Source organism: Puma concolor, chromosome D2 (genome assembly GCF_028749965.1).
Source record: "Puma concolor isolate L17-30 chromosome D2, mPumCon1.1.hap2, whole genome shotgun sequence".
NCBI classification, from domain to species: Eukaryota; Metazoa; Chordata; class Mammalia; order Carnivora; family Felidae; genus Puma; species Puma concolor.
In genome coordinates, this window is record NC_141677.1 from 56,817,537 (window position 1) to 56,832,296 (window position 14,760).

General features: G+C 44.8%; 1 protein-coding gene across 4 annotated transcripts in view; it reads right to left on the bottom strand.

The window, feature by feature from the left end:
- Positions 1–496: 496 nt before the first annotated feature.
- PIK3AP1 (phosphoinositide-3-kinase adaptor protein 1) overlaps positions 497–14,760 on the bottom strand; it is a 117,736-nt gene continuing 103,472 nt past the window's right edge. For all 4 annotated transcript variants that reach the window (XM_086680509.1, XM_086680510.1, XM_086680512.1 and 1 more), the window contains 4 exons: positions 13,197–13,352; positions 11,136–11,206; positions 9,135–9,253; positions 497–2,403 (listed from right to left, as the gene is read on the bottom strand). In XM_086680509.1, coding sequence (XP_086536635.1) covers positions 2,346–2,403; positions 9,135–9,253; positions 11,136–11,206; positions 13,197–13,352 — 404 coding nt within the window. In that variant the 3' untranslated portion in view covers positions 497–2,345. The remainder of the gene's footprint in view (positions 2,404–9,134; positions 9,254–11,135; positions 11,207–13,196; positions 13,353–14,760) is intronic.

Below are 14,760 nucleotides of genomic sequence, written 5' to 3' on the forward strand. Positions count from 1 at the left end.
TATTGTTGGGTTACCTGCTCTCAGGTTTTAATACAAGATGAAGGAAGAATACTACCCTAGGAACTGGATGACAGCATACTTTGCACAGTTAGAAGGAGAAGCAATGGCAGTGAATATGACAAATAGCTTCCCTTACTATTGAACCAGCTCATAAAATCTTGGGGAAGGATGGTGGTAGCTGAGTTGTCTCCCAAAGCATCACACAGAGAGCTTTTTAACAGTTTCTTTGGATACCTAGTTACAATCTAGTTTCTGATCCTCACTGTATTGGAACCCATGATTTTGTTACATAACATATTCCTAAAAATGTGTGTAAATGTTGAGTATGGAAGTTGAATAAATTCACGTCATAATGGGTAGTACTGTTTCTAGAGAATGCAGAATTTCACATCAACATTAGAGACATTCTTTGATAACATGGAGCAGTTCAGATGTGCAATGAACTCTGGACCATTTCCACCCATGTCTCAAGTGTGTCATATTTATCAGACCCAAGTTTCTAATCAGCACTTTCAATTTTATGTTTTCCATTTACTTTCACAGAAGAATAAAATGTAATAAAATATTCCAATATTGCACAAACAGTGATGTGCACACAAAGATGCTAACACCATTAGCTGGCAGTAAGTTTTGCCATGTTATTGATCTAAATGCTTATTAGAGAATTATAAAAATCTAAATTTGGCAATCCAAGAGGGAGCTTAGAGATATTGAATATAAAAAAGTGTAGCTTTTATCAAAGCCAAGTGTGCTTAAGAGACCACCTATAAATAAGAGAAAAGACAACAATACCAGAATTATAATTTCTTGTTCTCCTTTTATCCCACATTACCCTCTTTCTCCCAAATGAGTGACAAGGAGAGTAAAGGGACCACTGCAGAATGGCTACTATGTGCCAGACATTGTGATAAGTGATTTGCACAAAGACTGTCTTAATGGCCACGGCCAATAGTGTATTTTATGTCAGAAAAAAGACCCACGACCCAGAAGCTATTAACTCCAACAAGAGTCCTCGTTTGCTGGACTGATGAATGAAATTGAAAAAGAACCTCGAATCATTAGAAAAGGACACAATAAAACTGTAATTAAATAGATCATTAATAGTGTGGCTTATATATGTCTGTGTGGGACAAAGAATATATTTCATGAAAAATCACCAGATTTCTGATATTTTTTAAAGAAATGTGTCTGATACTAATTTTACTGTGTAAGTATCAAATTAAGGATCTGTGCTTTGAAGGTAGATTTCTGTGCCAGTGACTCAAAATTAATCACATATTAATGACATATGACAATCATGATATACTAATGGCTCTCTATTCTCTGCACAGATTTCCTAAGCCTAGTGGTAATAATACATTTATAAGAAAATAGATAACTGTTTCGATTTTACATTCTTCCTTTCTCTTCTAACCTCTCGGCAGAGAAAAAGTCAAGGATCCTTCTCTCTCCTTATGGCCTGAACTTATAAGATCTATAAAGACTGCAGAACAATAAATGGGGTCGCTGGCATCCCAAGCTTCCGGTTCCCAACCATTTATAGATGTTCCTTGGTAACATCACTGTTTTGAAAGCATAGTGAAGTATAAGTGCCCAAATTGAAAAAAAAAAAAAAAAAATACTTGATAGTCCCATGCCCGGGAGATATGGAGGAAAGATATTTCTGGAAGGTCAACAGTCAGTGACTGAATTTCTACATGCGGGCATTTCTTGAGGGAGAGTGACTGGCTATCTAGAGATGGTTCCGGACTTCTGTGGAACCTCAGATTTGTATTCCACATACAAGGAATTAGGACTAATCCCTCTCTAAAGTCATTTTCGGTTTGTTTTGTGTGACCAGCTCCAACATTTAGACACCCTCCTGAATCTACAGAAAAGTTGAAGAACTATTTAAAAGTCAGGACATATCTTCTTACTTGAAAACTGTAAGTCTTAAATCATAACCACTTCTAGAAGTTATGCTGGACTAGCAAATAAGTAAGGCCTAATATAAGTGCATTTCAGTAAAATCACTCATAAAGTACATTTCTGATCAATGTTTTCAGGCTTCTGACATGCCAAATTAGAGGTAAGTATTCCCATTAAGTCTTCATCCTTTTGGCAAAGAAGGATGTGGATCAATATACTTGGTGATGGTGAATAAAGTCCTCAGTTTTTCACTTCTTCATGCCTTAATAATATCTTCTTCAAGGAAAGCCCAAACCAGCAGGGCCACAACAATATCAGCCATGAGAGTAGGTCTTAAGGTCAATACTCATGCCATCATACTCAACACGAAGACATCATTAACAGGCTGAAACTGCAGGTCTCAAAGTCCCGAAGTAGGCAGGTTTTAGGAGGTGGAATCAGCGACCTCTGGGTGGAATAGGTGGAGGAGAATGGAAGGTCTCCCTGGTTGCAGGCCTGAAATGAAAGATAAAGGTCACTATTTTAAAATGAGTTTGATTAACTAGTTCTCAGGCATCCATGGTTTGTGGCAAACTTGGTAAACTATGCAAAGAACATGTTCTTAGTTAATGAAGCCATATGGACCTCAGGAGGACCTCAGCATCCACAGTGCTGGCTGTGGATCACAACCTTAGCTGCACATTAGAATCACCAGTGGACCTTTAAAAAATACCAATTCCCAGGCTCTCTCCTAGACCCAGTCCATCATAATCTCTAGAGGATAAGGCTCAAGCATCACAACTTTTTAATACTGTCCCTCCCCCAATGAGTTATATTAACCATGTCTTTCATTTTCTGATGCTTTGACCCCCGGAGACTTGCTGATCCTGGAGGGAATGCCCCTCCCAAGGTAAACTAGTTCCTAGAGATAGCAACTTACTGAAGAGCAGACCTTTCCTATGCAAACTAACCAATCCCACCCTATACCCTTATACTACTTTCTTCATGGTTTCTCACATGTGGGCCACTACCCATCTGCCCTAATCACTTCAGGACCAGGTACCAGACAACTAAGGACAGACAGCTAGGGACTTTTGCCCCAGAGCCCACTGAAATTATTCAAACTAGCCATTCCTAAATCTGCCTACCCTAGTTGTACCCTCCTGCAGAAATCACAGTAAAAGTTCTTGCCCACTTCACTGCCCACTCCACTCTTCCCCCCACTCCACTGCCTTTCTCCTGACTAAACCTGGTGCTTCCCAGTGAGCCCCCAGAGCCACCAGGGCAAAAATGTGCCCCCTCCTCTTGGGATCTAGGAGTACACCAAACTATCTTCTCAAGAGCAGTTGTCTCCTGATCTGTTGACCTTGCCGTATCTAAATAATAAAGCCTATATTTTAAGACACCAGTGATTCAAATATGCAGCCAGGCAGGAGACATATTGTAGTAGGTGGTCCCTTGAGAAAGGAGTGAAGAATTTCTGAAGTCTGCTTCTCACAACTATGCCCTCATGGGATCGCTAAGTGTGTTATCCCAACTCCACATTTGCTTTCCTAGAAGCCCCCCTCCATGTTATTCTGGATGGTTTTTAAACAGTCCTAAATGCCATTCCAGATAGACCTGGGTGAGTCTATTTACAGAGAGGTTCAACAACGGTGGATGGTATTTCCACATGTGTGCTGTAAAACCAATATTTAATTCTCTTGGAAGCAAGTCAATAAGTCAAGAAAGAGGGCTTTGTCAGGTGCCATAATTGAACTGTGCTATCCTGGAGTTGCACAGTCAAAGACTGAATGAATCAATGATTAAATATTTACTAAATGTCTCTTGAATGCAAGTTTTGCATAGGTCAAGGAAATAACAAAAGAGTTGAGAAAAAGAGGGGCCATCTCAGGAACAAGACAGAGAAGCAGGAGTAGAAAAGAACAACCACAGACATCCTCAGAAGGTCCTGCTATGGCCCCTGGGAATAGATGGTTTTGTGTGGTTGTCTCTTTATCCAGAAAAAAACAAATGGACAGTCTCCTTCCACCTCCCCAACCTGACCTATGAACCATGGGCTTATAGGAGGAGGCTGAAGGCCAGTCAGCCTTACTTATTAGCTGAGTACATTTAGGCTTCCCGGCTGCCTCGCTGCCTCCCTCCCTTCCTTCCTATCCATCTCCCTCCATCTCAAAAAACATTTATCTACTATGTGTCTACTCCTGGGTATGACATACAACAACAAGTAAAATGGGAGTGGATTCAGCCCTCACAGTGCTGAGAATGTAATGGATAAGACAGACAACAGGAAAAATCAGTAAACTGCACTGTTTGGACAGGGGAAGTTCAGAACCTGTGGGAACACATAGCAAAGGCAATTATGCACACATCTGAAGGACAAGTTCAACTTCTCTGAATGTGTTTCTCACCTACCAAACAGAAGTACCTACAAACACCTACACTGGAGTGTTGTGTGTTGCTTGGAAATGACAATTGCTAAGTGGGTAGCACTGTTTCTGGCCTTTACTCTAGAAGTAAAGAAGTACTCAAGAAGTACAGCAAATAATTTTAGCTTTATTATGAATAAAGATTTTTCCCATGTATGCCCCATGAGCCTTACAATTTACCATCCACCACAAAGATAGTTATGATTCCCTCTTGGACCCTCTTCCTCTCTCTGCTGCCCCATTCTGCATTTGGGGTGGGTCCGCAAGCAAACAATTTCTGTAGTTCATTCTGATGAATAATCCCAACCAAGGATTGGAAGTCCCCTATCAGGGAAATGGATTTGTGATTATAGACATATCAGAATCATGAAAGTAAAGAGTATTAAATCAGACTCAGGGTGTGGTCTGTGGGGAGACAGCCTCTCCAAGACACTGAGAAGCTGGAGTTGGGAGACATGAGTGCCCAGAAATACCTAAGAACTGGCTGCTTTCTCCTCCCTGCTGAAGGTAAGGTCTTGCTGCTGATGAGTTTTGTTCAAGAAACCAGCAAACTTGGGGCGCCTGGGTGGCTCAGTCAGTAAAGCATCAGACTTCAGCTCAGGTCATGATCTCATGGTTCATGAGTTCTAGCCCCACATTGGGCTCTGTGCTGACAGCTCAGAGCCTGGAGCCTGCTTCAGAATCTGTCTCCCTCTCTCTCTGCCCCTCCCCAACTCGTGCTCTGACTCTCTCTCTCTGTCAAAAATAAATAAAAACATTAAAAAAAAAAAAAAGAAACCAGCAACCTTGATATTGATTAATGTTCTTTTAAAGTAGGACTATGGAGCCCCTGCGTGGCTCAGTTGTTTAAACATACAACTCTTGATTTCAACTCAGGTCATGATCTCACGGTTATGAGATTGAGCCCTGTGTTGGCTCTGCTGACAATGTGGAGCCTGCTTGGGATTCTCTCTCTCCCTCTCTCTCTCTGCCCCTCCCTCACTCGCACATGCTCTCTCTCTCTCTCTCTCAAAAATAAAAAATAAATACTAAAATAAGTAGATTTGTTATTATGCTTTTGTATGATCACAAAATTGTTGAAAATATTTTTAAACTTCCCTATTAGTAAATAGCCTCTGTCCCAAGTACCCTTACTCCCTGACCACTCCAGCCCCTCCCAGGGACTTCACAGACCTCTTTACAAGTCTGCATGTACAGGATCAACTTCTGGCACCGCAAGAGGCCTCTAGAAGTATGTTCTGATTACACAGGACCTTGGCTATGCCTTAAAGGGGAGTGCACAGATTGCTAGTGATTGACAAATCATTTGTAAATGGCAAAATATGTTTAAAAACAAAGCAGCAAAGGCTCAGTAAGATTTGGGGTGTGTTTTTTTGTTTTGTTTTGTTTTTTGTTTTTTGTTTTGTTGTTATCAATTGGCAGGACCTTACTTGTGAGGAACGTGACATTGTCAGCTGCCCGCTCTATAAGGACTAATGCCCTGCAAGGAAAATGCCATACAAAGATATAATGCATCTTCTCCTGTTCTTGTCATCATTTCCTTTCCCTGACTTTGAAATACATTGGGAACTTAAAGGTGGGAGAGTGAAACTTCTTTCCACTAATCTATGAGCTACCTGCACCGTGGAAGATGACTGATGGCTAACTGTTTAAGAGACGGTAGTCTAACACAAGCAGTACCAATCTCTCCATCCATCCATTAACTCACTTACGTGATAAATATTTATTAAGTTCTTACTCTGTTACGGCTATTATACTAAGCACTGGAGACAGTAGAAAAAAACTTTTTAATCAAAAATGGTCTCTATTCTTTTGGGGCTTAAATTCCACTTGAGGAAACAGATAGGTAAAGAGGGGCCATAACATGGAATGAATTATAATAGAGATATTTGGGGAGCCACAAGAAGTTTCATCATAGGAACATAGGAACATCAGGGAAGGCTTCATAGAAGAGGTGATGATGACTAGACCGAATCCTAAAGGATGTGTAAGAATTTTCTAAGAAGAGATTGGAAGGGAGGAGGGAGACAGGCATTCCAGGCAACAGGAGCAGATTGAGCAAAGACACAGTTCCAAATGGCACAGCCCACTGGGAATCCTTAAGGGGTGGTGCATCAGTGAATACAGGAGAGGGTGGGACTTGAGGCTAGACAGGGCCACAGCGTGCTAAAAAAACACAGCATTCAGTGGGAAGGCTTTTACACCAGGAAGTGACATCATCAGCAATTTCTGATCTAAAGTGCAATGTGGCGGCAGCGTGGAGGAGGGAGGTGAGTGTGGGTCTACAAGGATGAATGTAGGCCCTGGCAGACGGAGAGGGGGTGGATCCGAGAGCTGAAAGGGCAGCAGAATGGACAGAGTCTGGAGACCACTCTGTGGGAGCTGTCAGGGAGGGAGGGTTGGAGGATGACGCCTGGGTTTGGTGCTCTGGGAAGTGAGAGAACGGTGCCCTTATCTCAGGCTGGGAACTCACCAGAGGAAGGCAGTTTGGGACAGAGAATGGCAGATGGGATGAATTCAGTTCTGCACAGGCTGTTTGAGACATCCGTGGGGCATCTGGGTCGAGGGGCCCCAGCAGAGAGTAGGAAACAGAAGGCCCAGGTGGAAGTGGAGACTCAGGAGTCCTCACTGCCAGCTCAAGCTCTGAGAACGGCATGTGGAGTGAGTAGAGAAAGGGACCAGGACTGGGAGGGGGTGACAGGCATTGTAGCCCTAGTGCTGTTTGGGAGGGGGGCTCAGGAGACATGGGCAAAGAACAGTTGCTGATTCCCAGATCTGGAAGTGGAGAGGAGACCCTCAAGGTTGGCCTCCCCTCCAGTCCGTCAGTGGGTGGAGCACGGAAGCCATTCAGGAGACAGACAGGCCTGCTTTATTATTTGCTCAAACATCTCCTCGTTTTATTATGCAAATTGCATACATACTTACAAAACAATCACATATTTGCAAATCTTTCTTCACACCAAAAAGGCACCCAAATGCCATGCTCTGTCAATTACAGATTTCCTTGCAAATACCATTTCTTTAGTAAAAAGTGTTTTCCTCCTGTTTGCTCCCATTTTTATCACAACATGCTTCCAGACTCCCCCCAGAATTCATTTGCCATCTCCGTTGACACATTTAAATGCAGCCCAATTTCTATCCTTTAATTTCTGGAACCCATTTCCCTGGCTGTTCTCTTTTTCTCTCCCATTAACAAAATCCCACAGAGTCTTGCAGCTATAGTTTTCAAGCTTGACAACCCTTTCATCTTGATGCAATTAGTTAACTGCCCCCAAACTCCTCAATCTTCAGGATTAGCAGGCCTTAGGTCTTGGATCTCCTCCTACTGATACCTCGACTTTCTTGCACAGGTGTCACAAAATGACTAAGACACTGGAGGCCTCGAGTCAGGCACAACCAGGGTTGCCACACAGGGTAAGTCTCAATCCAGTCCAAGCCCCAGTGCTTGGAATAATGGGATAATCCTAAATATCTAACTCTTAGAGTTGTGGATGGAGTTAAGTGAGATCCTGCATTCACTGTGTTTAACATACTATCCAGTATATAGTAAGCGCTCAGTACAGTTTAGCATTTATAACCATAATCATTCTCCGTAAACACCCCTCCCCAGTCACCAACTATATGATTTTGAAGCAACAGAACATTATGCCAATTCAGGCAACTGGACTCGATTATCGCTACAGGTCCCCCCAGGATTGGTATCCTACTATGTGACCTCTGGTCTATACCAAGGAAACATGCCAGTGAATGTTTGCGATCACAGGAGGTCTGTGTAACAAGTGTCAGTATGTGAATGTTACTGGGAGCACAGGCAAGAGTGGTAAGCAGCGAAGGGAGAAATGGAAAGATGCCTAGCTCAGAGACAGCTTCTCTTTCCAGAAAATCAGAAGAAAGGCCTCCTTGTTGTACTTTCTCAACAAATTGCACTGATGAGATTCATTTGAGTTAAAAGTTTCAATATGAAACAACAAAAAAAACCAACCCTGGTTGAAAAAAAAGCTTCCACCTTTTAATCATTTTCCCCCCACATTATACTTTAGACATCAAAGAATTAAACGCCTAAAACAAGCCTAGGCTTTCATTCTCCAGGCCCCTTTCTGCATGAGCAGACAAGTGAGCTTTGACTACTTTTTCTGTCCATGAGACCTTGAAAAAGTTCCTACCAGAGGCCTGAGTACCATTATAAACAAAGACAGACATCAGAGCCCAGCAAACACTCTAAACTCCTTTGCCTGTTGCCCATCTCCAAATCTCCATCCGCTCAGTCTTGTCCCGAATAAGAAAAACCACTCATTCTGTTGAGCTCTTACTGTGGACCAAAACTCCATTCTTACAACTCTGTGAGGACATTTTACTCTTATCCCCATTTTACAGATGAAGAAATTGAGTTACGTGAAAGTGAAATAATTCATCCAAGTTCACTGCTCCCAGAGAGTGTGGCGCTAGAGCCATGTCTCCCACCTTTATTTTCATCCCCCAGTCTTTCTTATCTCCTGGCCCCCAAAAGGCACTGTCCCCACAAAACAGCCAAGGGAATTACTATCAGCGAGCTGAATTCTAACCAAACATGACAATTACTAAAAAAGTTGATGTTTACCAATGTACTTCATTGATGAAATACTGCAACTGCTACTTAAAGTATTTGCCCTCGAATAGAGCATCAGTTAGCAAAGAGTCCACATTAAAACACATCAAAACTAGGCATTTCAGTTAGCTCTGCACGCATTCTTAGGTCATCTTAGGTGCCCCCAAATCCTACTGTCCTCCCACGGGAACTCAGAGAATGAGAGACACATTTCTTGTCAGCATCAACCTTACCTCTGTGAGGCAGCTCTTGGAGGTACCCTGGGGGGCCTCTCAAGGGGCACAGTGGGTGTTCCGTCCACTTGTGGGGGGCATGGGCTACGGCTTCTGGTAACCTCGGGGACTTCATTATCCTACAGGAAAAAAGATGATAAAGAAAGGTGAACGTTTCTTTAAGCAACCACCATAGTTGGACCCGGTGAGCCCAAAGTCTCCCAGGCTTTGCTGAAGGTTATTCACAAACGGAATGAAGCCAGTGGGGTGCCTGCATGGCTCAGGGTAGGACTCCTGATTCCAGTTCAGTCATGGCCTCGCGACTGTGAGACTGAGCCCCATGTCGGGCTCTGCTCACCATGTGGAGCCTGCTTGGGATTCTCACTCTTCTCTCTCTGCCCCTCCCCACACCAAAATAAATAAACTTAAAAAAAAAGAAAAAGAATGAAACCAACAACACCAGGGCAGCTTTCTATCGATTCCTAGAGTCACTGAGGAGACAACAGGGCCCAAATTCTCATTAATGGTCCTTGTTACTCAGAGCGTCCTCTGTGGACCATCAAATTAGCATCACCTGAGAGCTTGTGAGACCTGCTGGATCTCAAGCTCCTCCTCAGACCCACTTGATCAGAACCTGCATGTTAACAAGATCCTAGGTAGTTATTAATTTTTTTTTTTAAGTAGGCTTTACGAGCAGCAGGGAGCCCAACATGGGGCTTGAGCTTAGGACCATGAGATCAAGATCTGAGCTGAAACCAAGAGTCAGACACTTAACTGACTGAGCCACCCAGGTGCCTGGGATCTTAAGGTTCTTATGCATCTTAAAGTTTGAGAAGCATGCTCTATTTAACCAGGTAGAGCCGGAGAAGTTTTGTTTTTAAACCAAAGTCCCTTTTCGGGAGAGCAGAGCCTTGAGTGGCCCTCAGTCATGGGGTAATGAATATAAGCTGTGCACTGGAGGGCTGGCCCACCTCAAGGGCCCTATCTCAGGGTCTCCCGGGTTGGCAGTGACCCATGTGACACCTCCTGCTCATCCCAGCCACTGGATTGGGGTAGACACCCTGACCAAAATTGGGCTTCAGTCTAAGGCAGCAGCTCATCCCCTCCTGTGAGGCCTTTTGGCTCTCAAGGGACTATTCGCCACTATACATACACAGGAGCAGAACAGGTCAGGGTATAGTGAGACAAGAAAGCAGGTCCACACAGGGGAAAAGAGATGAGAGCATATGGCCCTGGGGAAACATGGAGCACTGGCCTTGGCTCCAGCATTTCTCACTGCTCCTGATCCCGGCCCCAAGATGGGATTTCTACCCCTGGATTCCCTGGTATTCATCCAGCTCCTTCTCACACATGCCCTTTATGGCTTAACTAGTCAGAGCGAATTTCTATTTCTCTCTCCCTCCCTTTCTCCCTCCTTCCCTCCCTTCCTTCCTTCTTTCCTTCCTTCCTTCCTCTTTTTATTGAGGAGAAATTCATATAAAATAAAGTTGGCCATTTTAAAGTGAACGATTTGGGGCAGTTAAGCGTCTGACTTGGTTTCGGCTCAGGTCATGATCTCACGGTTTCGTGGGTTCGAGTCCCGTGTCAGGCTCTGTGCTGAGGGTGTGGAGCCTGCTTGGGATTCTCTCTCTTCTTCCTCTCTCTCTGTTCCTCCCATGCTCACGCTGTCTCTGACTCTCTCCAAAGAAGTAAATAAACTTAAAAAAAATTTTTTTAAGTGAACAATTCAGTGGCATTTAGCTCATGCACACTGTTGCACAACTACCGCCTCCAGCTAGTCCCAAAACATTTCCATCACCCCAAAAGGAAACACCGTACTCCCCATTTACCTCTCCTCCCAGCCCCTGGTATCCACCAATCTGTGTTCTGTCTCTCCGATTCTACCTATTCCGGATAGTTCACATAAATGGAATCCTGTAATATGTGACCTGTGTGTCCGGCTTCTTTCACCTGGATTTCTATTTCCTGCAATGAAATGACCCGTAGGACAAGCCATATGGGAGTGGAGTCCCCAGCTCTCACCTCATTGTCCCCCTCCATCCCGCTGCTCACACTGAGGAGGCTCCGAGTGCTGGATCGGTTACTCGCGCTGCCTGAAGGGTACGAACAAAATTAGCTGGGCTGTGGATTCTCTCAGGCTAAAATAAAATGCAGAACTCTGGCACATACCTTAATTTTAATGGTAGAAGCAATACATAAGCTGTGAATATGGGATCTTCAAAATGCTACCATCTTACACCATTTTATTAGAGTTTAGTTTTTTTCTTTCAGCATAAAATGAAATGGTTCACCTTTTTATTACCTATTTATTTATTTATTATTTATTTATTTATTTTTCTGTATAGCTACCATTTACTGAGAGCTTATCACACGTTACATGCTTTAAAAACACAATTACAAAGGGGCGCCTGGGTGGCTCAGTCAGCTAAGTGTCCAACTTTGACTCGGGTCATGATCTCGCATCCGTGTGTTCAAGCCCCGTATCGGCCTTATGCTTTCCATTCTGTTTTCCGTTTTCACCTCAAGGTAAAACACACACGTAAAATCACTGAAATTAATCTGAACCCGAAATAAATGCTTTGCATTTGTCTTGTTACATTTCCCCTCCTCTCCACACCGGAATGCACTGCCCTCACCCTGAAACGATCTACACCACTTCTCTCCTCCACGACACATCCGAGAGACTGCCACCTGCCTCACGTTTCCTCAGCCACCTGTGATCACTGGGAAAATCTCTCCCATTTTTGAACTTGTCAGAATTCTCTAAAATGCCTCAAGAGGGTTTTGAATACACATTACCACCCCCATTATTTAAGAGAAGTTTTCTCCTCTGCCCTGTCTAGACTTTCCCTGTGGTCGGTCGTGAGACAGGCTTTGGGTCTGTTTCAACACGTAGTGGTGGCAGGAATGTTGAACCGAGAGAAGAGCAGGGCCTACTCCCACCTTTCCTTCACTGGCCAGGTGACCTTGCATAAAACCCTTTCCTTCTCTGGATCATAAATACCCCATCTATTAAGTCAGAAGGGAGACTAGTGCAGGGTTGTTGACCTAAGTCCATGGACGGGAAAAATTGTATGTCTATGTATGTACATATACACGTGCATTTTTCCGGGAAGCACATCCAGAGCACACATCAGATTCTCAAACGGGTTTGTGATGCAGAAAAGATTAACCCCTGGGTTTAGATGACCTTCCTGGGGGCTCTCTGCCTGACATTTAAGGAGACACGAGTTCTAAAATTCAGCCAAGTCTCCTACTCTTTCATGGCTCTCCTAGCTGTTTTGATAACACTAAAATGTGTGAAAGAAGAGAAACTCCATCTATTCTGCTTGTGAAGCCGGTGTATCCGAAGTCAGCTAACGCCGCCCTGGATACGGAAACAAAGCCCCCCACCTCCTGCGTGTACCTCAGCAGGTACTGTCTGTTGCAATCAGACTCTATCAAGCTCTCAAGCCAAAATGTCTTCCACATTTCCTAACTAGATCCTCAACTCATCTATAAAGTTGGAATTCTCAAATTTGAGTCCATCGTTTTCTAATGTTTCTGACTTCATGCTCTTTCCTTCCCCTTACCACGGTTGAGGAAGCAGAAAGAATAGTCTGGGCCCTGGATCCAGACTGCCTGAGCTCAAATCCTGACACCACGACTTATTAGCTATCTTACCTAGGGCAAGACACTAAGACTCCAGTTTCCTTCTCAGTGAATACAGGTCGTAGTGCCTATCCCATAGAGTTACTGTGAGAATTAAATCTGAGAATCTATAGAAGAGGCTTAGCATACAGTAAACGATCAATAAATGTTAACTAGTGTTATTACTAGGTTTTTCTATTTGTAAAAGGAACAGTGTAATAAGGTAGTATGCAATCTGGCTTCAGGGGATATTAAAGGATCTTTGGCCCTCTAAGAAAAGGCAAACTTCACAGGCTAAATGTTCCCCATGTCTTACACCTCCAGACCCAAATCAGGCTCCAGCTGGGATCTGCTGGGCTCACAACAGAGACTATTCTCAAAGCTCCAAGGCCCCAGCTGGAGTGCAGATGTGAAGACACCGCCCCCCCCCCACACCCCCTACCCCTTGCTCACTTGCGGTGCTGGAGGTACTGTCTGTTTTCCAGTCTCCTCGCCGTAGCTCTGTCCTTGGGGGGAAGACGCTTTTCCTAGGGCCACTCTCATAGACTCCAAACTCCACTTTCCCCGGCAGGTGCTGTGAGTGCCGAATTGGGACCGTGATCTCCAAGTCTAGAATCAGAAGAAAGAGGGAAAATCTTCAAGGCACCAGACTACAGCCCACCAAACTGCTCAGGCTGCTCCCGCTCCACCTGCATCCCCGGCCTGAACCTGGCAGGGAGTGGAGGGAAGGGGAGGGGAAGAGAGATGGGTAGGAGCAGGGAGGGGGATCTGCTCAACTCAGCACTGAAACTCCACAGACTCCTGTGTAGCCATCGGTGGGTGACAGACGAGAGGGACAGAGGCACAAATGCTCCACGTCAGGCAGACAGCCTGAGATCAGGGAAAGGTCTGGGGCTCTGCCACTCCCCTGCTCTGGGACTTGAGTCAGCCAGTCAACCTCTCTGCATTACTTCCTTTTCACACGGCAGACTCGCGAGTGCTGTTGATCCTAATAACTGGTTATCCTGTGCACCAAGTGGGGTTCCACAAGCTTCCCAACACCCATGGAATAAATACTATTATCTTCATTCCCAACAGAAACTATTAGAGAGAAGTGAAGTAGCATGCCCCCAGCACACAGCTGGCAAGTGAGACAGCTGGGATTTGAACCCAGGCTCCGGAGTCCAGGCGCTTAACCACTACTCATACTGCCCCTGAATCCCTCAATGAATGATGGATGCTGGGTGCATGGTCTGTAACTGACAGAAGTGACCCAGACTGGTAATGAAAGGAGGTCCATCAGCCCCATGAAAGATTTTGTGACTTGCAAGGCTGATCAGTGGTTTTGGACACCACAGACTTAAGAAATGATGCCTTTGCCCTGTGCAGCATTAAACTGGCCTCTTTCCTGACTTAGCCCTGCCCAGTAGTTGGGTCTTTAGTCCTCCCTAGATTTCCATCCCCGGGGTTCCTGAGCAGAAAACAACCTCTGCTGACAAGCAGAACAAAATATCTGTGGGTGTCCATACCCACTTTCTCCCCAGGGAAGTGCGAACACCAGGTGAGCTCCTGACACAGGGCTCCCTTGATGCCTGGAACATTTCCAAGCCCAGGGGCAGGGCCTCTGGAAGAGGTGAAAGTTCCGTGTACTGTTGGGCCACGTGCTCTCATCTTAACAGCACCACTTCCTCCTCCGACTCTCCTCTTCTATGGGGTGGGTGTGGCAAGAAGTTCAGGGAGTCCAGGACCAGAGGTGGCTCTGCTTGCCAAAGCCAGAGTCCGCTGAGAAGGGCGAATGGGTAAACCACAACAGGAGGAAAGAAATTCAAGGGCAGGGTAGACCGAGTGTATGGTAAGCACACAGAAGGTGTTAAAGTTGGACTGGGTGGCTCAGTTGGCTAAGCATCTGACTCTTGGTTTCAGCTCAGGTCATGGTCTCACGGTTCATGGATTCGAGCCCTGCATCAGGCTCTGTTCTGACAGCATGGAGCCTGCTTGGGATTTTCTCTCCCTCTCCCTCTGCCCCTCGCTGGCTTCT